At 40.7% G+C, this 26090-nt stretch overlaps 1 protein-coding gene across 1 annotated transcript; it reads right to left on the minus strand.

Annotated features, from left to right (window-relative positions):
- On the minus strand, positions 1 to 25759 carry STK33 (serine/threonine kinase 33). Its single transcript, XM_026034805.1, has 13 exons — positions 25657 to 25759; positions 24647 to 25064; positions 21468 to 21584; positions 19838 to 19951; positions 19426 to 19530; positions 18799 to 18937; positions 17635 to 17723; positions 15605 to 15683; positions 12596 to 12671; positions 7939 to 8051; positions 7577 to 7662; positions 2214 to 2432; positions 1 to 797 (listed from the first exon to the last, which is right to left on the minus strand). Exons 2-13 carry the CDS (start codon positions 24863 to 24865, stop codon positions 630 to 632), a joined length of 1524 nt encoding a protein of 507 aa, XP_025890590.1. The 5' UTR covers positions 24866 to 25064; positions 25657 to 25759; the 3' UTR covers positions 1 to 629.
- Positions 25760 to 26090: the final 331 nt, after the last annotated feature.

A 26090-nucleotide genomic window follows, 5' to 3' on the forward strand; every position in this document is an offset into this window, starting at 1 on the left:
AGAAATTCTGTAGCGAGAACCATAGCAATCCCATTGTACTTAAAAATACACCTCCCATTTGTCAAGTTTAAAATAAGTTCTGCTTAAAAATAAGCAATTGACAGCAACTGAAAATAGCAAGAACAAATTCCAGACTGGAGCACTTGTGCTGTAATGCCTAGAGCAAATTTATAAGCAATTTCCTAGAATATTCTCATAGTACAAAGCACAAAGTTATCAGGAATCCCTATTACAGATTCTATCCTCATTTTTCCCCTTAAATGTTTGCGACAAAACTAAAGAAAGTAAATGCAAGTAAAACACAGGAAAATGGTTTTGTGAAAGCAGACTGCCTACCTGGCATGGTGCCTGTTAGAAGAGAACAAATAAATTACATACATTTTTAGACAATTCTATAATTTGTACTTTGAAAAAATACCATCAGCGGATGTCCTCTTACAGGTTAGGAGTTCACACTGCTGTTAGATTTTCTTCAGTGTTGAAGGAAAGCTAAAGCTTTCTGATTAAAGGGTTCAGGAAAATAAAAAGCCAAACAGTTCAGGAAATACTTGTCCGTGCTTAGAAAGTCTGCTCCTTTTGGCACAAGAAATAGTTGTTCACTCTGAAGTCCCCCAGAGCGGGAGCCTGTCCTAGGATTTCTTTTTGCCTCTGAGTGCGGCAGCAGCCTTTGGTGCAGCTTTATTTCCCAGGGCCTGGGCTGAAGGCCCTGCAGACGTGTCCAATTCTCCCCTCTTCTCTTGGCACTCCAGATTCCGCTTTGAAATTGATACTGGAGATGCTGACCTGCCTGCAGGGGACTATAATTTAAAACAACACAATTAAAGACTACATTTTTTTGTACTCACTGGAAAGGTGTGGACAATACAAATACAAACAAAATAGTGGAGCAGAGCACAATAATATAAAAACTATGGCAGCTAAACTCTACTGTATAATATATCATAAAAACACGCAAAAACAAGAGCATAAAGAAAAGACTTACATTATACAAGGTATTTTAATCTTTCTTCACGGTACACAGAGAGAAGCTTCTTAACTTTAAATGTTACAGCTCATCTTTACGAGAAGATTCTTCTTGTTTTAACAACTGCATACAACTACATCTCTGATTTTTATCTTCACTAGCTTCTGAATCAAGATCACAGTTACTGATTCATCACCATATTCAAATACAGTTTTAAAATGTATCTTCATCTCTTGTAAGTATGACAATGTTCCTTGGTATCTATTTCTCTGGTCTGTTTTGTAGTTAAAACTTAGCCTGTATATGAACCTGTTTTGTAGATAAAACTGTATTTGAGCCTATTAGTGGTCTTAATTGGATCCAGACTTATTCTCTGATGTACAAGTAACTCATCTTGCTGTATGAGATATTACTTTGGAAAGCCAGACAAAGCCAGCAAAACAGCTGGACATTCTTGAGTGCACATCTTTGTTTGATAAGAACAGGGGATGTTAGTAGTATAATAATGATTTATACTCCTGAAGGGCTAAGAGCCTACATTGCCTTGTGTAAGAAGCTCGTTCTTTGCTGAGCAGACCCCTTGTGAAAGCAGAACCCACACAGTACTACCAGTGATGCCTTCAGCCCGTGGCACGGCTTACTGCCTCGTCACTGAGAACCTGAGAGGAGCCCCACAGGTCACAGCTAATACAGAATCCTGGGTAGTTTCACTACAGCTATTTGCTTCAGCTGAAGCATTGAAAGAGGCACTGAAATAAAATTCAGTATCTTGGACAATTGCCTAAAGAAATCAGAACACCATCCCAAATTTGTTACAAACAGTGGCTCATACATTTTGTTGCCCATGAACCATCTTGCTCCCACCCATTAGCATCACTAGGTGGCTACTTATATTACTCAGAGGGAATATATATGGGCTGTCTATAGAATAGTCCTCCTCATTGCCCCTAAATATTGCTGTATTAAGATACTGCTTTTTTCCTGCCACCTTCCTGCAAAAACACACCTACACCTGCAGAGGATGGACAGGAGCCATAACATGCTAGGGACTCCAGGTCTTCTGGGTCGGGATGGATTCTTGAGGCACACTGCACCTAAATGATCCTGTGCCGCCCAGACTGAACCCTCTATCCTAGTACTTATCGTGATTCTTACACTACATATAAATGTTTGAGCAGACACCAGGTCCTGCCCAACATTTCTTCCTTGGCTTCCCATGTATTTTTTAAAGCCCTGCATGTAGCCCCACCTGTTTTGCAGCCCCATCCTCTGCTGCAGCTTCTGCCCCAGGCGCCGCGTCGGCACCGCTCCTGGCCGGGCTTTCCTGGGCTCCGCTCTGCCTGCAGGCAGCGCCTGGGTTACTCGAGTCCTCCTCCATGCTGCCCGCTTCACTGATGTCCGGATTATTATTCCACTCCTTCATCAACTCCAAGACATTACATGGTCTCTGGACAGCATGTGTGTCACCCTAGACATAAGAACAGATTTTATTAATATTTGACTCTACTGAATCTAGGGCATATTATTGAAAACATGAAACCAATGTGGTGGCCCTAACAATATACATAACAATTCCCATCAGCGCCAGCAATCTTCCCAAGAGCTCAGAGCATTTCACTAACAGCAGGAGGGATTGCTAACTCCACAGTTACTCGATGGTTTATCTGCACTGTACACTCTGCTCAACTGCATCACTGAGAACAGACCTTACAGAGCCTTTGCTGAGGTTTACAGGGGATCCCACGGAGAGGCAGCCACTGGCAGAGGACATTTTTTCAAAGTTCCTTCCCCCATCTTTTTGCTAGCTCCCAATTCTTACCTCCAGCCTAGCTTTTGTTTTCCTTTACCCAAGGATTACTACATACAAAATATTGCCTTTGTTTAAATAGATAGCAATGCACATGCATGTACCAAATGTTCACGGAAGAAACATTCATGTCCATTAGAAAGGCAGCATTTGATTTTAAAAATCAAACTTGTACTTTGCAGATGCAGATTTACATTTGCAATCATGATAACTGTGGACAAAACTGGTAACACTGGTTTTAACTGTGTCCTCTGTAGGGGCAATTACGTAGTTAAACACGTAGAGTGCAGTGAATTGCTCCCACAAAATCCAAAGCCTTTTTAAAAGACATAGGCCTTGCAGAGCACCAGATAATTGTACACCACTAAAGGAGGAGAGGGAGTTCATTCCTGACAGTTTTTAAGAAAATGGAGCCATTTAAGTTAATTATCTGCACTGGCTCGTTTGAGCACCTGTTGAGTCTAATTCAGCAGCCTCTGAGGCCAAGCTGCGGGCGCAAGGACCAACCGATGGACTCCACTGGTTCCGTTTCTTTTGTTTCCACCTCAGCTTTTCTCTGCTCAATCTTTAGGAAGCAAATTTTAGTAGGATTCAAGAAAGAAATTCAGAGATGTCCGACTATTTACGGAAAAGACTGGTAAATACTTTCCCCTTGACCATTCCTAGAAACACAGTCTCTTAGCGGCACGTTCGCCAAGTGCAAACCACCACGGAGGAGAGGCTGAAGTGGCACTTTGCTGTTCACAGAGTATTTTAGGTGCTACATGCAGGGTCTTGGGGCAAAAAAAAAAGGTACTAGGTAACACTGATAAACCAAGAGCATGCAACAAAATTGTTAAATTCTTAATTTGTTACCTAACATTCGTAGTCAAACATGGTGCTGAAATAGTTAAAATATCGTAAAGGTAAACAGAAGAGCCTTCAAATTAGCACAATGTACAGGAAATGGAAGAACAAGATACTTAAAAAATACTCAGAAGTGCTACTAATGTGATAAGGAAAGCTGGCAGAGACAGAGAAATGTCTTGATGCATTCAAAGAACTCCTTGCCTTGAAAAACAAACTCAATATAGCTACAGATAGAGTGAAATGCAGCACCTGTCCTGCCTGCCTTCTCAATTTTGCCTTTTCAGAACAAAGCTAAAGACAAATGCTCTTAACTTAGTTAAAAGAAATCTTGAGTACAACTGCCAATTTAAAAAAGGTGATTCTGATCCACAGAAAATAAAAATCTAAATGTAAGATAACTAGAATGGAATGTTACAAGGATAGCAATAAGCCAAAAAGTAATTATAGATTATAAAAACAAAAGAGAACCTGTGTATTAGAAAAACGTTGTGGAGCGCATCGTGGGACTGCTTTCTATTTTCCTGAGAGATGAAAGCAGAACGTATCATTTTACTGGGAGCAGAAGTGTTCAAGTTGTTTCAAGACCTGTATTTTGTGCAAATCTAAGGCGTACATGAGAGATCAAATCCCCCTGCGTCCTTTAGCCCTCCCTGCTCCTGCCAAGCGCCGGCGCTGCAGAGGCGCAGGACGCACCGCGCTCGGCGCCGCTCTCGCACGCGGTCCAGCCCGTGCGTCACCGCGGGGCGCGAGGGCCGGGAAAGGCCGCGCTGCTGCGCGGGGCTCCCGCTCCGGCGCCCGGCCTCCCGCAGGGCCGGGCTGCTCCGCACGCGGGGCCTGCGGCATCCGCGGCTCCTGCTCCCTCACCTGGCGCTCGGCGCTGAGCCAGGCGGGAATTCCGTGAGGTGCTGCCCGGCGGCTGTGCTGTGTGGTTGGAGGGACGGAGCCAGGCAGCGAGCCCTCTTTACAGAATGAAAAGTACCCAGGTACCTCATCAGACCCAGGTTTTTAAATCCTTGCATAAATCTGGAAACGTGCTTAAATACTTTGCAGGACAGGAATGTGCATATATGCTCTCTGCTGAACTTGGGTTACAGATCAGAACACAAAGGATTTGGTCTTTGGGTGGTTTGTTTGCTTGCAAATGCCCATCTATGCCCAAAGACACAAGAACTGTCACCGTACACATAAATTTATATTCAGGAGTGGGATTCCACTCTCTAGTCAAGCAGACTGATATACTCATAAATGTCACCAAAAACTGTAGCAATAAACAAGGAGCTTAGATCAGAGCTCACTTTCAACACACTCAGAAGCTCTTCCAAGAGAAGAAAATGAGTAGGAAAGGGAACAAGAACAAAAGCAAAAGTGGTTACCTGGCTCCCCGTGGGATAACACCACCTTCCCTTACACCAGCCCCTAGAGTGCTACATTTTAATAGTTGAAGTTATGCAAAAGAGAGAATATTCTTAAAATATATCGTGATCCATGCAATATGTACTATTAGGTAGAAAAAAAAATGGAATGGAGCATGTTTTAAAGTATCTAGAGTTTAACAATTTGACTTGAAATTATAGTACCAAGCAAATATATGCAGCCATATAAATTCATGGAAAAATAAGGTTTACCCTGCGCTCCATGAATGTTACACTTAGTAAGTAAAATCATAGTTGTGCAGATCACGCAGAAACAACCTCCTGGTAATGTGACCTTTGCCTTTCCTAACGATATTCTGCTATTCCCGTGGTCTCTCCTGTGAGAAGCTGAATTTGTCTGGAAAAGTTGTAGCAGGTATAAAGGTCAGAATAATCCAAACTAGTAAGAGAACTGCCTTAATTAGTATTTCTGGTAAATAATTGATCACCAACTCTTTGCACAGCCCACGGCCAAAACCATATGTGGTCTCAAACTGCCAACACATAAACCTCTAGAGGTAACCACTAACTAAAACGGAGCTTGAGATCATTTCTTTAGCTATAAGCATGTTGTAATTTTTAAATGAGAATTTCTACTGTTACAGTATAGTTCTGGAGTCAGTTCTGTGCATCCCTGTTTGAGATGTCAGTTTTAATTATACAGAATGACTCGCGACTTTATAAATTTTTGGTACAGCTGGCAGAGATTTCCTGGCGGGAGCCGCGGTGCCGGGTGCATTAAGGGCAGCGCAGGAGCCCGCGCGCCACCCGCACCGGGGGGCAGCGTTTCCGCACGCGGAACCCTCTACACGACAATGCACTCCCGCGCTCCCCGTCGGCCTCGCGCCGAGGCACCGAAGCGGCGCTCGTGCCGCTTCCCGGCGCACCAGGTACCTGCGGCTCCGCGGAGAGGGGCCGGAGCCACAGGTGCTCCACGCCTCTGGGAACCAGGCCTCGTGGCGGCAGCCCGGGAGGGGCTGCGGGGCAGCTCTGCCCAGCACCACTTCCCACTAAGCGTCCCGTTCCTCTCACTCCTCCTAAAAACTTTGTTTTTTCTTTTTAGAAGTTTCTTACTAGAAAATGAAATGCGTTTTCTAGTAAATGGCTTCAGGCTTCATGAAAGCCGGAAGCAGCAGCAGAGCCGGAGAAGGCGAGTGCGGCAACGAGGAGCTCCTGCTGGGACGGGCAGCCGGCCGGCACCAAGCAACGCGGGAGCCTCTGCACCCTGCCAGCCTGTGGGACTGTGGAATTCCTACCGCAGGGGAATTACAAGGTCAAATCCTAGCTCAAGTCACACAGTTACTGTGAAAGTGCAAACGAAAACCTACTAATATGGTCTCGAGTTTGCTTATAGTCTGTAGCTAACTGGGCTGCAACCTACTCTGCTTTCTTTGATGAAAAAGTAAGTCAGAATCTACCACGCCTGAACTGTTGTATGAGATAAAGAGGATATACCATATAAAATGGTTTACTACGAATTGCTACAAGGTTTTTGCTTTATCTTCTACATGCATGTCTGTTATCCTACAGAATCCACTCTCAAACTTCACAAAAACATGTGGTGGCAAGTTGTAAATAATCACATGAATGGTGGTTTTCCACATCTGCAGCTTAGTCAAGCAAGAACAGCCAGGTACTGAGAACACGGCAAGGTTGAACTAGGATGAATACAGCCTTGTTTTTCAGGCTTTTGGAGTTCTTTTGGCTTGTCAATTCTTTCTCTGCCACAAGGATGCACAGAAACTATAAGAAAAAGCTTCTTCTTCAGCTATAGTCAATTAGCAGGAAAGAAGAAAGATGGGTATCCTCGTCCAGAACAGTTCATTTGTAGGTGAAGGTGTGAGGGAAAACCAGCGATCATTTGAAAAATGCAGAGCTCTATCCTTCCATACATCAGAATATTTTTAAACAATTCACACACGCATCTCTTCCCATCTGCTACAGGAGAGATTAAGGTCTGCTGTGACCAGCGTTACACTGGAGCAGCAAACACGTCCATTCCTTCTGCTTTCATCTCAGCGAGCAGCTGAAAGGCCAATATTCTCACAGCACCATGGGCTGCACCTGGCCAGGAACTCAGAGGTCCCCTCCTAAGCCTCCCCAGACAACTCCCTTGCCTTCAAAAAGGACAAATTTCCCTGTAACTCAATCCCTCTGTTTGCAAATTTGGAAAGAAAAAAAGAAATTATTGTAGTTAATTAATTCTCACAACATTCCTTAAAAATGACCTGAATCCATACTTCTATATCAAAGTTAAAACACGTGCGAAGTCAGGTGAAGTGGGGCTGGATAAAGCTTTCCATGTCAGGCAGCAGGAAGTTTTTTGCTACTTACTGGGCTGATCAGAAGCCCCTGTGATACAAGCAAAATACGCTAACTTGGAGGCTGTGGATAAAGTCCTTACAGTTTGCTTGTTTTTTTGTTGTTGTTTTAATTTTTCACCCTACTAGACTGCACAGAAGCAACACAACATCCTCACATACAACGCCAGGTTAGGTACGGGGTAGAGCACGAGGTGAACAAACGTAACTCCTCAAAACTCACTGTTATCCACTGGTTATCAAGCAATTCATTGGCTGTGATTCGGTGAGCAGGGTCTACTCTCAGAAGTAGTCTCAATACTTGTTTTGCTAGAAAAAAAAACATCCTTAGATACATCTCATTTCTGTTAACAATAACAACTCAATACACTTTCAAGTGAGTGCTTTAATTCAGCAGAGAATATTTTACTTACAACGCTACGGAATTATTTGATGATATCATTTATGTGAATTTATTTCTTAGCATCAATTTCACTTTTCAGAAAAGGCACACTACTTAAAGGCAAAAAAAGAGATCAAAACTACATTTGTGGAATTCATTGCAATACTATCAGCATCTGTCTTGTGAGAGCATTGTGTACTTACCAGCCTCACTAACTGTTTCCCAAACTGCATTTTTAAAGCACAGGTCTCCCTTTCTTATTAGTTCAAAAAGCTTCTCTTCTAAGCTCGCTATAAAGGGAGGTTCACCACACAGTCTGCAAGAAAATTAGGGTCAGTGAATGGAAACCTACTATTTTTCACCAGTGAGGCAAAAACTATGTATTACTGGATCCCTGTGAAATCAAAAAGTGAGCAGGACTGCCAAAGCTTTAGAGGAACTCCACAAAGGTGACTCAAGTTCGGAAAAATATGTCAGTCAGAGAGATTTAAGGGAAAGAGGTTATGAGGTTAAAAGGTGATCTGATCTTGGTCACTATGCATCCACATAGGGAGAAGATAATTGATACTATATGGATTTCTACACTAGGAGTCAAAGATATAAAAAGATCCAACTTAAAGCTGAAAATAGAAACTAGAAGGAAAAAAAAGGGAAATTAAACTGAAAATACAGTATTTTGCTGTTCTGTAGCTCACTCATCCAAGTACCCGGCTTAAATGAAAGTTAACCCAGCCACATGTGTGGCATTTTGCCACAGGACTTGTTTACTACAAACACTTCCCACAACATTATTATTATTATGCTTTATGCCAAAATATTACTTTCCATAAAAAAAATAAAAATAAAACCCAACAACCCATTACTCTTCAATAATAACTCTCACTTATCTATGCTCTCCTCGAATTTATAAGTTTATGGTAAGTTTATAAGTTTATGATATTATAAACTGAGACAGAACTGAAAAAAACAAGAAGAAAAAACACATTTATCTCAACTTAAGCATTTAAATCCAAATGAGCTATCTTCTAAACACCACTTTTTGGATCAGCTGCAGGTCACTTGGTCAGTTCAGTAAGGAATTAAGCCAATTCAATGGGACTTACTTGATAAAATCAGACTGTAGAACAAAGTTTACCTAAGAAGTCAAATTGGTCATACACAGTAGATGATTGTGTCCTTAAGTTGAATGCATTGCTGCACTATTCAGAGTAGTAAAATCATTCCCAAGATCTTAAAATCTAGGAATTATGTATGAGTCAATGCTCAGTCTATAGTTTTGGGGGAAATTTTTTCTTTTTTTCTTCATTGGATAGCAGTAGATGAAAGCAAGTGTCGCTGAGGAGAAAACGGACATATACATTTCATGTTACAAAAATGTGATTTTCAGGAAAAAAGAAACATAAAGTAGAAAATGATTTGAGGAAAAATAATTTTTAATTTGTTGCCTTTTATTATCATATCAAACACCATCTCAGAATCACAGAATGGTTAAGGTTGGAAGGGAACTCCTTCAGCTACACAGTATAAACATTACCTTAAATGGCATAATCTCAACTAAGGGACTGGTAGAAATATAATTATAAAATAGAAAATATATTAGAGAATAGAAATATCAGAAAGATTCCAAGAGATATCCCACGTGTCCATATAAGGAATATGAATATGTATAGAAATAGGTGTTGACTGCACTCTTCCAATGCATTCCTTGTTATTTTGAGTAAAATATTTAAGCAAATGTGGTATTAAAACGTCTGTTAAATCAATTTCTTTCTGCATCTTCTGCTTCATTTATGCCAATGAGCTATATATATATGTGGTATATATATGTGGTAGCAATAATGATAATATATGAAACCAAACTGAATGCATTCCTAAGAAAATACTTGTAGCAACACCAAATTCAGTTTTTCCTTTTTTTGTCATTGGTTTCTGCAACTATTACTGTTTACCAGTAGAACCATCATCTATAAATGATTATTAGAGAATATTCTTTGAAAGTAAATATTGATCTGTGTTCTATCAATCACATTATGAATGAAAAATCCTAACATGTGATGTGTATTTTATATCAAAACTAATAGAGATGGATTAAATTTCTAGAAGATTTTACATTGAACTACTCACGCACAACTGAGTTGTAACTGCAAAAGTTAAATAGCAAATACTTTCAAGAAATGAATCCATCTATTTGTGGCCATTTAAAACAAAGAGAAGCCTAACTTCATCAAACAAATTATTTGCACCAAACTATGTTTTTAGTTCTATTCTCAAAACACAGAAGTAGCTCCTGAAAAGATGGAGCTGTCACATCCTAGTGAAGAATGCCTGTCACTTTATATCAAAAGACAAAAGTATTCTGGAATTTGTTTTACATGACTTCAATCCCTAAGGTAAGCCATAAAAACTCACTTTCTAGCACATTTCTCCCCAAACGTTTAAGGTCAGAGTTGCTTTTAAGCGAAACTGCTGCTCCTCCTCTACCCTCTAGCTTTCCTTGGCAATCCTGACACATGCAATGCAACAGGCTGCACGGGCGCCAGAGCGCTGCTGCTGCTGCTGCTCCTCTGCTGGCCCGCGGGGTACGGGGCTCTCCCCATGCCGGAGCCACGGCAGACAGCGGATAACCTGGCTAAAGGCTCCGGGAAATGGAAGCACGGGAAGTGTGTCCCAGAGCGCCTTGCAAATCAGCGAGGAAATGTGCCTGTCTTCAGAGAGTAGCAAAAGCTCCATGTAAGCAAAAGCTTACTATGTTTCTTACTTCTGCAGCGTCGCAAGTAGCGTGTGAGGCAGGAGCAGCTCTCCCAGTTGCAGGAAGGTTTCAGAGGAGCCTTCCAGGGCGCAGGGCCTCTGGGCACAGGCTGCAGAGTGGCTGCAAAGGCAGGAGCCCTACAGCGAGCAGCGCCTCGGCCTCTCTTGTGGGGCACGAGCCCACGGGCCCACACGCCACGCAGCGCGGCGCTTGCTCCTCTGCTCTACAGGGTGCTGACAGACCTGCGCATTTTAACGGATTTCCTTTTTCTGGTTACTGCTGCTTATGTTTCTATTAGCACACATTAAAACAGAAATAAAATGGACAATGTAAGGCACGCCTCGATTTAAGTTACATATAAGACAGATGGCGCTGGCGCTGTGCAGAGGAGCCCTGTGCACTAGCAGCACGGATGAGAGGAGGAGCTCAGGAGGCTCGCGGGGCTCTGCTCCCCACACATGGAGGCCTGGGGCTCTGCTCCCCACGCACGTGGGGCCGGCGCGGCAGGAATGGCAGCCCCAGGGGCCAGCGCGGCCACGGCCAAAGCGGCGCCTTCAGGCCCCAGCCAGGACACCACACGCACGTGCTGCTACCCAGGAAAGCGAGGGAAGCAACGCGCAAAGCCAGAGTTAAAAGCAGAAGCTCATCTTAAGGCCTCTACGCTACTATTTTCAAATGAAGCAATAAAAAGCAGTGTGAATTGTATTCTATTAATTCACACACAGTATTTTCATTCCTGTGCAGCAGACGCAATAAGGGGTGAATTAATGTTACTTTGTTCTGACACCCCTGTGATTACAAAATGCTAATTTTCAAATATATTTGTATTGCTAATTAAGGCAGCAAGCCCTGCAATGAGCACAGGTCAGAACTGGGGCATCCCAAGCACTAAGCTGGGAAACATGCTCATAGCTGCTGCTATCGGGCTGCATAAGGCAACGAAACCAGTCCCTTCTAAGGGTCCATTTCCTAACATTTTCTGCTGTATTATGCTGTGCAAATCCTACTACTGCGATGCAAACATTAATACCATGAAGCACAACGATAAAACTCATTTTGCACCAGCATAAATTTTAGAAATAAACAAAATAAAGGCAATAAAGCTACAAACACTTCATCACGCTGACACTAGAAGAAAAATGGACTAATTGTACAGAAAAGAAACTTGAGGAACCACTATGAGGGAGAGGAAAATAAATCAGAGAAAATCCCCGAAAGAGAAAATTAAGAAACTGCATGTTTGCGTCCAAAGTCTTCAGTTATAAAAGAAATTGTTTGTACATAACAGAAGTAAAAGAACCACAGTACAGCAAAAACATCAACAAATGAAATGGCAAGAGTTGATGTTCTGAGACATTTGCACTAAAGCATCTGAGCATCATCTAGGGGCATCTGAGAGCAGAAAAAAACTGAAAGAGAATTTTAGAAAATGCAAGAAATTATGAGAAAGAAATAGAAACTCTGCTCACAATGTGACCTTTTGATTACGTAATTATCAGTTTTACCTGCATGATCCAAACAGGTGTTTACGTGCTTTGCTCCACCCGGTTTTTAATGACGGGGTTACGTGTAGGCGATACTCAGGAGCACACGCACGAGTTGTTATTTTGCAGCCAAGGCAAACCTTGCAAGCCAAGCAAGCCTCCAGCACTGAGCGGAGTGCCACTGCCTCCTCTCCAAGGCGGCCGGCTCCTCTGGCTCCCGAGGGACGGAGGCTGCACACGAGGGGGCCGCCCGGAGCCGCCGTCTCCTGACGCTCCATCCGTGCCACCCAGTCAAGGGCTTCTCCAGCACCTCACTTCCCACACGGACCTCCAGTCAGCACGTGCACAGAGAAGGCTGAAGCTCGCTGCCCAGTTTCAGAGTATTGCTCAGCGATATTCAGTAGCATCCTGTCATTCCAGGATTATTAAATAGCTCTCAAATCACATTGTAGATTTTACTTTCTTCCAAATAAAAATTTGTAATGTTTAGACACAAACAATTATGAGAGCACAGTCATTTGTTAGGGTTTGGCACACAGGTTTACTTTCCTATCCAATGCCAAATTGTTAAGTACTTGTATTATAAATGGGTCTGTACATTTTATATCAGTTTTACAAGCTACTTACAGCATGTACATAATGACACCTATGCTCCAAACATCACACTGCTGGCTGTAGTCATGGGCACTGATAACTTCAGGGGCTGCCAACCAAGCAGAAAAAATAATATTAATAATACAAAAAAAACCTTTCAAATGCTTAAACACAAAGCATGAAGAATGTGCTGATGTCGTATAATTTATTCCCATATGTAAAGAGGAACCAACAGCAGATGTTTAAATGAATAATGTACAGACCTTAACAATTCATGCTGACGTGTCCTCACTTTTATCATTTAGCTGTTAAGGGGTGGTGACACTGTGACACTAGCTGTATGCTTAAACGCAGCATTGTTTTTCCCCACAGTAAGTTATTAGAACAGTATTCATAAAAGGCTGGCTTGGAGGACTGCAAGATGCCACCTAAGCTTCACTGGTCCCTCAGAAATAGGAGCAGCACCCAAGAACACCCATCTTTTGCAAGACACGAGAGCCTCTGTTTGCACTTCCAATTAGAATACCTCACATAATGAACAAAAACAATGCCAAAATACTCTAAAAATATTTGCACTGATTTATTTATATCCTAGATTAAAAATTCACATATTGTAACGTATTCTCTAATCACTTTATATCATTTCAGTCACATGCATTTCAGTCACATGCTGCTTTGGGGTCATCTTACTGATCTTTTAGCCCCTAAATTGTGGTAACTGTGGTAGTGAGATCACAGCAAAACTTGTGGTTTCCACTTCCAAAATCAATGAGGGCAACATAATTTGCCCCAGGAAGAAACAGAACTAACTCCTTTCCGTAGGAGAGGTCCTAATAACAGAGACTATTTGGCATTTGCCCAACAACTCAGAAAGTTTGGTTAAATGTCACCTCAGTTACTAATGTTTTACTTTGGCAACAAATTTCAGTCGTTGATTTACTAGGTAAAGGAACTAAACAATACACTTAATACTTTGATAAGACCACAAGTGGTACATCAAGACTTCAAAGATGATTTTTTATTATTAACATTGCCAAACTGACCAAATACTACAAATCCAAATATTACCTTATATTTTATTTTGCAACATTTTAGACTAGCAATAACTCATGCTATTAACACTTATTCTACATTATTATTAACACTTATTCTGAAATAATATGAACAAGCTGGGGAAGTCCTACGGCTCGATCTCTAGAAAAATACACTGGAAGGCTGAATTCTCAGCTGATTGAATTTCACTGATTTTGCTGGAATTGCACTACCAAACTTCACACCTTACAACATGACCATGTGTGTAACGAGAGCTTGCAACTCAGGAATGATACTCCACGAAGGAACAGATAGAAAAAAAAAAGGCATTTATTAATAAAACAGGCTGGCTGAATCAGGAATCTCCATAGGCCTCAGACACAAGAGTGGGGAATGCAGGAAGCGGAACAAGAAAAGAAGGAAAACAGACACCGAGGGGCAAAAATCTCAAAGAAAAATTACAGAGCAACCAACAAGGCAGCTAAGTAATAACGAAATAATCTGCAAAGAGTAAGTTAATTGTATTCAGCCACGAAAGCTGCTGAGAGATGCTGTGCACAAGGCAAATGTATGTAATGTCTTCTTGCATCCATGTGAACCAAAACGTCACCCCAGCAAGCAGGAGACAGCCCAATCGATGTCAGTGACAAAGAGGCAAGACCCCAGCTTTTCACAGAGAAGTAAAAGGTTAGCAAGTACTTAGGCTGGAAAATTTTAAATCAGCTGTAAGTGATGAAATTAATTCTAGAGTATTTTAAAACCTGACAGGACTTTTCAGAGCTATTATTGGCTCAAGAACTTGTGGAAGACAGAAAATACTGCAGGACTGAAACAGACAATCAAGGCATCTATCTGTAACAGGGTGCACAGGGTGGTATCAAAGAATGGCACATACATCCCATTAGTTTTATTTCCCCCCAAAACACCTGAAATAATAAGCACCTAGAAGAAAACAGGGCGGTAAGAGCCATTATATGCACCTGTCAGGAAAAGACCTCCTTGTAGCACTGGCTGACAGGCTTTGAGGCTGGAGGAGGAGGAACAGTATGTATCATTTCTCCTCATTTTAGGAAGGCTTTTTTTTTCATTTTGTTTCACATAACTTTTTTAATATTATTTTCTCAAGGAAAATATCATACAAGCAATGTACATGTGGTTATAAAGACTGCTTTCAGAAAGGAGCTATTCCTTGCTCATGGTTAAAGCACAGGGTGCAGTAAGGAGTGTTTTCTACGTGCCTGCCCAGCCACGATATTCCTATAGCCGATGACCTCCAGGAGAGAGCACGCTACTGAAGCTGAAGACAAGAGCATGGCAGGAGCGCACAGCCAGGATGCGCGTGTGTGCGGAGCAGCCAGGCAGGCAGCAGCTCAGGGAGCGCGAGGAACCGCTCGTGGAGCGAGAGCCGCCTTGCAGCACGAGCTGATGGTGCCTCTGCGAGGCACCGTGACAGCAACCAGCCAGGGCAAACCCTCCACACGCAGCCCCCTCTCCGAGGGGGCCACGGTAAACACTCCTTCCTTCTTCCAGCACAAAGCCTATCTGAATCACCGGTTAAGGTCTCTGGGTATTGCGCTCATCTTTGGATACTCTGCTTAAATAAACTAAGTAACCAAGAGAGCATGGTCAGTCAATCAACAAGAAAGAAAATGAGAAATGCGGGACAGGACCAGGATCGTTCATGTTGTTCAACCTGAAGAACAAACGACCATGGGAGAGGTGTCATATCAGGCTGCTGGAACAAGGAAGGTGCTACCTGTTCTTCATATTCAGGACAGGTAGGGCAAGAAGCAGTCTTAAAACGCAAAGTGCAATTCTGCATTTCCCTTCCTCCCGTTCCCCACCGAGAATAATCCTAACTGGATCAATCTCTCATCCCCATTCCTTGTGTCCAGTGGGAGCCACCCCTTAGCGTCCTTCTAGAGAAGAGGAGGAGCTTAAAGGTGGTTTTGTGATGGGGAAAGATCTAGTGAGCTGTAGCACCTGGACACTGTGGAGCTCTGTACTTACCCATGTACATAGGAGTCCCGCAGATGGACTGAAACACACTCCCACCTGCCTTCTGCACAGCTAAACCAAAGTCCGTCACCTAGTAGAAAAATAAACAGTATTAAAACTAGCAGCAAAGATGGAATTTTTAAGTTCTTTGGTCCAGCTTGGAACTCACTGTTCATATTGAAAATGAAGCCAGAGAAAAATCAGTAGTAGTCTTTCCTTCTCCCCGTCTTACAGGAAGATATGCAGCTTGGCATCCATCGCCACTATGGCTGTCTCTTCTGGGCTTTTCCTTTTTTTCTACTGTCTAAGCATTTTTTTTCCTGTGATATTCTTTTCCTTGAAATTCAAATTCACATTAAACTAAGTGCCCTCCAGAGACATTAGACAAATTCTCATTTATCATTTTACACTTTCCTGTGAATAAAGCAACAAAAACATATGAAGGCAGAGACTACAGACACTACAAGGCTGTAGGCAAGCAGGGATAGAGCCAGAAGTGAGACGGTCAAGAGAAACAAAACCACGTTGCTGATAATCAGAGTGCTGCTTGCAAAGCACCTAAACAAAACCTAGATTGTCCAAAGATACGGGCAACTTGAGACAACAGTCCGTGGATCCATTCCTTCTTCACAACAGCAGCGACATAAAGCAGCAAGAAAGAGAAATGGTTGAAAATACATCCCCATGGTGCCCATCCAAGAGGGAGATGATCCTTGGCAAGGAGCAAAGCAACACCAGGACTCCTTCCCCTTTTCTCCCAGGAGCATTTCAGGGTCAACTACTCAATGAGTTAACAGCTCTGGTCCATTGAAATACGCATCTCCCTTCATGCTGCTGGGTTTCACTTATAATCCTCCCTTCATCTCCTGGCCAAGAAGAGAATCACAAAGACCCAGGAACGTTGTACCTCACAGCCGAAACCAGGAGAGCGCGAACCTTGGCCTTATGTTTAACATTAGCTGCCTCAAACCTGAAAACTCTGGACCTAGACAGGAAATAATTGTAAAACTGAGATGAAGAAAGGAGAAGTGACAGACTTTCCTAGTTGTTGCTCCAAATGGATAGACAAAGCAGGACTATGAAATGAAAGTAACTGCTGGCCACAACAGTTTGCACTGATGGAAGGGGTCTGTTGATGAAACAGAAGGCCTATATCAATATCTTCACTGCCTCTAAGCATTCCCAGGAAGAAAGGTACAAATTGCCTCAAACTGAAGGAGATCTGGAAATTCAAAGTTATGTGAATAAAAAAATAAAAGTACATTATGCAAAATGTACATTATACATTATGTACACATACACTATGTAAAAATACACAGGGTCTAAGATACACAGTAAACTGGATTCTGTATCCAGAATTCTTCCACCATGAATTAGTCAGTTGTCTGTACTCTTTAGTGGCTAAAACATTTGTCAATATGCACCTAACGTAGTAGATCCACAATCCAGTACTTTGCTTTGACAATGTTATTTTAAAAGATGTATACATTTTCACAACTATTAAAACTGTAACTTGGTAACAGATAACTATTATGTGATTTATTAAGCATCAAGAACCAGTTCTTTCAGTGAAAACAAGGTGTTTTGGCATGGCATATTGTGTTTGTGTAGAAAATATTTATTAATATCCAAAAACTCCTGTGATATATTTTGTATGTCAATCAACAGCATAATCTAAATAGACTTTTTTTTTTCCCTCTAAACTATTAGCAGATCTACCATACGGATAGATTCAGAATTAATGACATCTTAGAGTTCCTGCTAATGGCTTGGAACTATCCTAATGTAGACCTAGATGAGTGAGATACAGTGACTTTTTTTTTTTTAATTGACCTGGAAATATTCTTTTATCATTTTTCAAAAAATGTCTTTTTTAACAGGGGTACTTAGCTTCCGAAATGTCTTCCTTTTCCCCATTAATAACATCATTTAGTCACTCATTTCAAAAGCTGCTAATAGGTATGAAAGTCAAGTCCCCAGGAATACCTGGAGATTAAAACCAGTCAGTGCTAGAAGCAGAACTGCTACAATTGTACTCTTACCTTTATGTTTAATTTCATTTCATTTGCTTCATCGATGTCAGTGCTTTTAACTAAAATGTTTTCCAGTTTTAGATCTCTATGAACAATATCTGCCAGGAAAGAATAAGAAATAAAGTGTTATCAGTTGCAGTGAAGACGTTCTGACAGAAACGTTTTTTAAATTCTTTTGACTGAACAATTTTTTTGAGCAATTCTAGACTATTTTACTCTGAACTAGTGGAAACCTAAAGAAATACATCTTTTCCATTACTGCCAGGGAATCATATAGGTATTTCAAATCTGGATCAGATTTGTATCCATTGCTCTCCACAATCCTGTAATAAGGGGAAAAGTTCATATTGCTTCAGTCATGTATCAGCTGATCAGCCAACATCTAACAAAAAGCAGGCTTTACACTGCATGCTTATTAAATGTTCATGTTTACATACAAACTTAGATTTTTTCATAACTACAATTCTTTTTATTAACCAAAAGCACTAGGTGGCTTTGCCCTCTCAACAACTGCAATAAACAGATACAGCCTTAAACAAGACATGATGATATACAAGGAAGTCTCAATCTGTATTGAAAAATGGTAAAAAAAATCCTACAAGTGTTATGCTGTAAGACAATGAAAACTTGATGAAAAACTTCTGGAGAAAAAAGGCCAGAAGTACTCCTAGGATGCTCTATGCATCCTATGCAGCTCACCTCTAAAACCTGTATGCATCTGTCAGCAATAAAGCCTTAAATGAATATGTTGATTCTGTCTTGGGCTGTGCAGGATAGTAGCACTTCCATGCAGTGGATGAAAATGCTTAAATTTACTGAATCCTAAATGCAAGAAAGGCTGCTAAGAGGTCTCAAAAGCACATCACCTTTGCTTTCCTGTCTGTAATAGACTATATACTTACTAAAAGAAATTAATGTTATGCAAAGCAGTCATAAGTTAAGAAACAATAATACATGCTATTATCCAACAGTACAGAAATAGGAGAAAATGGTAGCAGTTATAACAAGAAAAAATGTTTTTAAAAAGTATTCATGTAGTATATTTCATTTTTTTTACTGGAATATTTTTAGACTATTAAGTAAGTCAGAGAGAAGAACAGCAATCCGTAACTGTTGTGGAGCATACAGGCACTCCAAATGATGAACAAGGGAAAGACAGAGGAACTTAATTACCTTTCTTGTGCAGATATGCTATTGCTGAAGCAAGACTCTGAATGATGTGCCGTGTCTCATTTTCTGTGAAGTGTCCTTTACTGTGAAGAATGTTTTTAAGTTCTCCATCCTCACAGAGCTCCATTACAAGATACATCCGCTAATGTTAATGAAGAGAGAAAGTAACAACTTTCTTATTTCTGAGTTGTATTTAAGGTTATAACAATATATATAATTGCAGTGCTCCAGGTGCAGCAATGACCCAGATTTTATGAACAAAAAGTAAAAAGACAATTACTCTGCCCCAGACATTACCAATATTTGGAGTACACCGATATTGCAATGTACTCCAGATCCTCCAAATCAAGGATTTCGCTTGATGTAAACTCTTTTTGTCCTCTGTTCAACTGCCAGTTTAAGCTTCTGGCAACACGGACTTAGAAAAAAATTAATAAAAACAATTTAATAAAATAAAATATAAACATTCCCACAATCTTTTGGAGTTGTAGGAGGATTTGTCTCATGTGACAATAATATGATACATAATGAGGTGCTATCTTGGAGCATACATCATTTGTTTGTTCACTTGTTTGTCACTCTACCAATGGGAGTATTAATACCAGGTGTTAACAATTAATGAAAACTTACCTTTGGGGTCTCATACACTTCTTCTAAGTGTATTATATGTTCATGGTTCACTCTTTTTAAGATGTTTACCTCCCGTTCAAGTAATTTCATAGCAGAGCTTCCAGCCTTAGTAATTATTGGAAAATATATTATACAGACATCATGATATGCATTTTTAAATAACAGTAATTTCTTTTTTAAAAAGTGATAGCATGCATTTTATAGGTTTCAAAACTTTATTACAGTAACTCCTACTGTATTTCATGATTGCTTCAGGTAAACCAGTAAATTTGGTCTCTAAGACCTTACAACTTCAAATACATAATTCTGTGAAACGTCTCAAAAGTTTTAGGCACAGGAGTATCTATGCATATAATTGAGATTCACTGAGATAGTTAAGGAAGACTGTAAAACCCACCTACATGCTATTTACCTTTTTCCTGTTCACCTTTTTAATGGCCCATTTTTTGCCAGTGCCTTTGTGTTTCACTTCTATCACCACCCCAAAGCTGCCTTGTCCTAGCTTCCTTCCAAAAGAATAGATTTCCTAAAGAAAACAGAAACAAAAAAGCGCAGCTTTTAATTTTTTTAAACAAACCAAATTTATTAGTCAAGAACTCACAAAACTAGACTTTCCAATGTAAATATTTAAAAGATATCTGTAGTAAAAGCCATCTCATCTTTCAGGAAAAATACTGACAGATTTTTATACTGAATGTTTGTGCAGGCTCCATACATGCTTATTGCAGGATTTCAGCCCAGCAACTGGTAGAGTTCAGCATGAGCTTTTCTACCTTTGCACCATGAACTGCAGCTGTACTAGTACTCCGTGTACAGCTACAAACTCAATGAAATCACATGTTAGGTGCAATGCCGAAATACTAAGAACAATATGGTCAGTATATAAAAAGAAACCCTGCTGGCGTGGGCAGTGCCGTTCAGATTTAGGGCAGCAACACGCGTGTGGACACAATTCCCAGAAGGAACGGCCCGCTCTCCCTCGGCCCCGCTGCTGCTGCAGATCCAGCCTGGCCGCTTCAGCCGTCCCGCTGCTCCTGCGGCCGTCCCGCTGCTCCTGCAGCCGTCCCGTGGGGCAATCACCTGCATTGCCAAGGACTTCCCTGGGCTTTCCAAGGATGTGAGTTGACCTTTCTAGGAAAGGCTCCTCTTTCACGGGGAAACTCGCCCCTCTGCTTTTACACGCGTTCCAGAAACCCCTCCTGTGTCTTCTAAGAAATGATCCCATATGCCTTCTAGGATTTCCCACTATGCTTTCCGGGAAAACTCTCCACAACTTTCTAGGCATCTCTCCCTTTGGCAAGAATTTCCAAATGTGTTTTCCAAGAATTAACACCGTATTTCTAAGAATTAACTCCTCTGTTCTCTCGAGGGTGTCCATATGCTTTCTAGGAAATCCTTGCTCTGCTTTTCAGGAATTTCTTGTATGCTTTCTAGGAAACACCACTTTCACTTTCTGGAACTTCCTATATACTTTCTGGAAAAGCTCCTCCTGCTTTCTAAACATTTTCTCCTTTCTTAATTTTTTCTCATGCTTTTTCTAGAAATCCTCCCTTTTGCTTTCCAGAAATTTCACAAGTGTTTTAAAAAATGCTCTTTTCCTTTCTAGGAATTTCCCCTGTGACTTCCTAGAAATTCCTTCCTTCTGCTTTGTAGAAAAACATTCCACACAGCAGAAAATTCCCCTCTCATCCCAACCCAACTTCTGCCTTCCAAGAAATTCACTTTCTGAATTCCACAAATCCTCTCCTTCACTTGTTATGGACTTCTCCCAGGGCTTTCCAGGAAAACGTCCTCTGCTTTCTAGGAATTTACTTTGATGGAAACCATACAAATACCCTCCCAGCTGCCACTGGGCTCCACTTTGTTCTCCTGCACTTATCCTCTTTTTCAACCAAAAAATTCAGGCTTGGGAGGACAGAGGACGTGCCAGGTGTTCAGCTATTTGCCAAGGACTTCTGGCAGCCCTGAAATTCCAACAGGGGAGCCTACACTGAGGAGGACCTAAGGAATCCATACCCATTACAGCCAGGAACTCCACCTACCTGGATAGCAGCTCCATCACTCACGCGCGTATGAGGGATTTTGACTTCCGCGCTGTGGCTGCGAGTTGACTGCGGGTACATTTTTCTGTAGGGTTCTCTTAGCTCCGACTTTGGCATCTTCATGGGAAAAGGAAGCATTATTAAAATGCAGTATTCAAGAAATCTTACACGGTTTCTGATGCATCAAAATCCAGTCCACGGTAAGATATGTAACACAGAATAGTACAGACTAAATATTAGAAAAGATGTAAAAAAAATTAATGCATTCGTTAATCTCACGTAAACCCAAGACAAACAGAAAGCTGTGAAAGATCAAAAAATTATACCAAACTCTGCCAGAAACAAGTGTTGGTGTTTTTTGGGGTTTTTTTTTCTCCTTTTGGGTTCTTTTGTAGAGTTTTGCTGCCTCTTTTCATATTCTATCCCAGTGTAAACCAGATCTACTGTTTTATGGTCAAATGAAATGACTTGGTCCAGGATGAATTAGAAATGAAGTGACTTAGTTAAGGCTAATAATTACATTTGTCAATGCAGCAGAATTCTATATAGCTAATTCAACGAATATGTTAAAAGTGTTGCCAATGTATTTTATAAATAGAGCATATACAACTTTAATAGCATAGAGTCTGTTCTATCCTACATTGTTAAGTGTTCTTCAAAAGATATGCTAAAGAAATAAAGACATGCCTGAAATTTCATTTTTCAGTAACTACACATCACTTTCTACAACTGTTGTGTACAGAGAAAAGCAATAAAGCCCATTTAAAATGAATGCAAAAATTTTAACCGTACTTTTAAAGGCTCCAAAGAGCAGAACATTTACCAACAATATCTGAGATGGGTTATTAGTGTCAACTGTGTAATTAACTTAAAGCTAAGCATATATTCAAGTATCCACAATTTTATTGTTTGCAAATGGTTTGCTAACCGTGACACTTGACTTCTGACAGAGGCATTTACAAGGTTGTGGTGGGAAGAGGAGGGAGAAGCAAATTCTTAAACAGAATATGCAATGGAATAATCTGAGGAGGCTGGAAATCAAATACATTTGCTACTGCCAAACAAATACCCACTGACTTCTCTGGTCAGCTTAGAATAACGAATTTGCTGGGAATTCACAGATGGTGCGTTTAGAGAGCTGCATTTAAGTGCTAGTAATAAATAAAACAATGCAAAACAAAAGCTTCTGTTACACCTATGGGAAGTCACAAACTAGGCCTGTAATGGAGGAGTTGCACACTAAAAATTGTTCTTAATAAACTGGTGTTTCATGAACATAATACTGAACACAAGCTATTTGTCTTTTTACAAAAACAACTGCCATTTTAACCATTGCCATATAACTCCTATGAGGTCTAAACCTGCGTTCTGTTCACTCGACCAGCAGCCATACAGGCAACTAGGAAGTTACTACATGTTCATTTCCTAGCATTAACTGGAATGACTGTTCAAAAAAATGGGAAACTTCTCTTGCAGTAGCAACAAATACCTGTATCTCTAACTTCTTTGTTAAGATTTTTCTTACTTTGTTCTCATATTGACCACATTTTTCCTACAACTCACAAAAACAAATAATTGGTTGTATATTCAGATATTACTCGTTTAGGATAATGGTTACTTTGTATCCATGTACGTAGAAATGCTATCTGAAAGCAGACCCATTTACATTAATATCCCTAATGCTGGATTTTTGTCTGAAATTTCTGTCTAAGTGCTTTTTCCAATTTATTCTTTTCAGATGTATATGTAGTACAAACTCCTCCAACAAAAGCTTTTAAAGGCTCCAACTGTAAAATTTTGGGGTCCATAATATTAAAGAGAGGATTATGATATAAGATGAACATATCTCCAATCAATGCATTAACTACTGCAGGAATGATACGAAAATAGATCTGTACCTCAATAAGAATGGACTACAGAGACATTAAAGACAATCAGCTTTAAATCTAACTTGAGTCTATTTTTTTCCACTTACTCTTATTGTAGTGTAATACTATTATTTACACACTATCACACAGCTGAAGAGTATCATATTTTAAAGACATTGGAGGGTATAATGGGTGGCAGGAAAAAAGAGAAAATTGCCTTTCCCATCCGAAATCTGACTCTTAAATCAGAAGTTTGATTTTCACAGTGTGATGAACATAAAAATTTCATTCCTTTGAACTGAATGTGTGCATTCTCAGTATACCTAACAACCAGACCAGTTGCTTTAAAACTACTCTTTGTAAACTGTTAGGCATATGACCTCACAGTTCAGTTCCTTGGGGCTTCAGGCAACAAATAATCTCAGGTTAGAAAACTACACATATTCACTGAATCTGGGATTCAGTAACCTCTGGGTATTGCCTCATCATTTCTGATGCAGCATTAACAGAATCTCACTCACTTCTTCAACTTTCAGTTCTGCCTGAACGGCTAGCCAGACCTATTTCCTTAGTCTACTTTATAACTTTATAGTCTATAAGCAAAACCTAACATATGTTAGGCCATTGCTAACTGGTCTCCTACAGGTCTAAAGAGCCCTTTGGAGTTAACATTTCTTCATCAGTTTACATAGCAGTAAAAATACATATGGGGCTTATAAACAAACCTTCTGACTGAACTATAACTTAAGAATTAAGATGTGATACCATTACATGAATTTCACCACAAACCATTACACCATTTAAAAATATTTAATTCATCCCATTTCACATATTACCCTGAGGTAAAAAAAAAAAAAATAAGGCTATATGCCTATATAAATAGTTTTTAAAGGTTGGTATTTTAAGTTAATTTTTTCAATACATCCTCTAATGATTAGATTGCTCAGTTAATACAGTTAATAGATTATATGAACATGCTATACACAGATATCATACATGGTGAATCTTTGTGCCTTACACAGCTGTTGCAATTACCACTTTGTCCATGCTTTCTGGGGGAACAACATTTTCTACGCCCACTGGAAATAAGATCAGGTCCTCAACAGGCGCAAGAGTTCAAAAAACATCTCTATGGTTCACGTAGCCATTCCTGCTATATACTCCTTAAAAGAGTCTACTGGACACTCATCCTCACTTTATGTGGAAATGAGCATCAACAACTGTACCTTATGAAAGTATATCTCCTCTTGCATACAAACTTAATGAATAAATAGGAAAACAAAAACGGAGATCCAATTCCAATTTGCTTACCTCCTCCACAGAAACTGATTCCTTCAAGACATGAGGCAAGGAGACATCCAGGGGGGCTGTGCTGTCCCTGGCTGCTTGCTCAGACGTCGCTGGTAACGCTCTCCCAGAACCCATGGGGTCTTGCTTGCAATAGGGGCAAATATCCTCACCACTGCTTGATTGAAACGAGGCCAAGCACAAGAAACATGTTACAGTCTTCCCTTGACTGCTTTCAGCCATCTGTTCAGTCTTATGTATGCTCTCTCCAAATTAAAAAACAACACTGGGTTTGGCAGGAATGTGTCCACTGCTTGAGGAAACAAAACCTAAGTGGAGAGAGGGCGGGTAGAAGAACCACCTCGAATCCTAACTGCAAGTGGCTGCTGCACTGAGGAGGAGACTGACTGGGCAACACAGCATCCTGGTCTGAAGAGCAGATCTGCAAAATGAAAAAATGTGGTCAAAAACTAAACTTCAGCTTGTCTATCTACAGATTACTGGTTGGATTTAGGCACAGAAAAAAAGTATTTCTTTCACCTGACAGTACAAAATTCTAACAGATTTTTCCATCAAAGCAAATGAGACGCAACACATTTTTGAAGGATTTCAAAATAGTTCACTAAACCTGGAAAAATGTTCATTTGGAGAGTCAAATTAAAATGAACTTTTGCTTCTAAGTGGTTCCATGCAAGAACACCATTCAGGAATACTGCTTGATGGTGATACTGAAAGCAAGTATTTCTAGGTTTTCGTGGAATTCCACTGGAGAGAAAAGTAAATTCCTCAAAATTTACTTTTCTCCAAAAAGGCAGGTTCATCTAAACATTCTGAGGCCGGAAGGCCAGGTCTCAGTTCCTACAAGAGGGAGGACTGAGACAAGACAATATCTGAGAGAACTACCTTACTTAGGGGACTATAAGCTACCTCTAATTCTTAGAACATGCCCTGTGGAAGCTGTCCACCTAAAAAGGAGGAGTTGTGCATGCTCATGTATGCCAGAGTTTTACTGCTAGTGAGGAGCAGAAAACTACCTGCAATTGCGGACACCGCTTCACTTCCTTCAGCACAGGGACACGAGCTCTTGCGCTTGGAGTCATCAAACACGGGGCTCTTGATCCTCATGCTGAAGCAGCCGAGCAGCTGCCGCCCTGCCCAAAGAAATACCAACAGTTATGAGAAGGCCCTCTTGTCCTCTTGTCTCAGGCAATTTGGGGTTTTAGCTGCTAAACATCATAAGGGAGATGGCGTTTTAGAGATGACAGAGACAAATGAGCTAAAAGAAGGATAAAGACTGCAAGAAAATGTAGAAGATGGACTCAGGTGAGTGCATACAGCCTGTGTTTCTGCAGAAAGCAAGGGCCCTATTTTCAGTTTGCACTCTGCAATATATCCTCCATGCTATTGCTGCTTATGCACCCCGCAGAAAAACTCAGATGTCATTTGTGTATCTTTAAATCTTCATTCC

The sequence above is a fragment of the Nothoprocta perdicaria genome, unplaced genomic scaffold, assembly GCF_003342845.1.
Source record: "Nothoprocta perdicaria isolate Ctin4 unplaced genomic scaffold, notPer1 scaffold_15, whole genome shotgun sequence".
NCBI classification, from domain to species: domain Eukaryota; kingdom Metazoa; phylum Chordata; class Aves; order Tinamiformes; family Tinamidae; genus Nothoprocta; species Nothoprocta perdicaria.

Bases quoted from the DNA above. Each gene is read 5' to 3' on its own strand.
- STK33 (XM_026034805.1), bottom strand. From the start codon at position 24,865: ATGGCTGAAAGCAGTCAAGGGAAGACTGTAACATGTTTCTTGTGCTTG. The intron at 17,724-18,798 runs GTAATTAAGTTC...CTTTCCTGGCAG, and splicing joins AGCATATCTGCACAAGAAAG to ATATTGTTCATAGAGATCTA. The intron at 2,433-7,576 runs GTGAGTTTTGAG...TCTTATGTCTAG, and splicing joins TTGATAACCAGTGGATAACA to GGTGACACACATGCTGTCCA.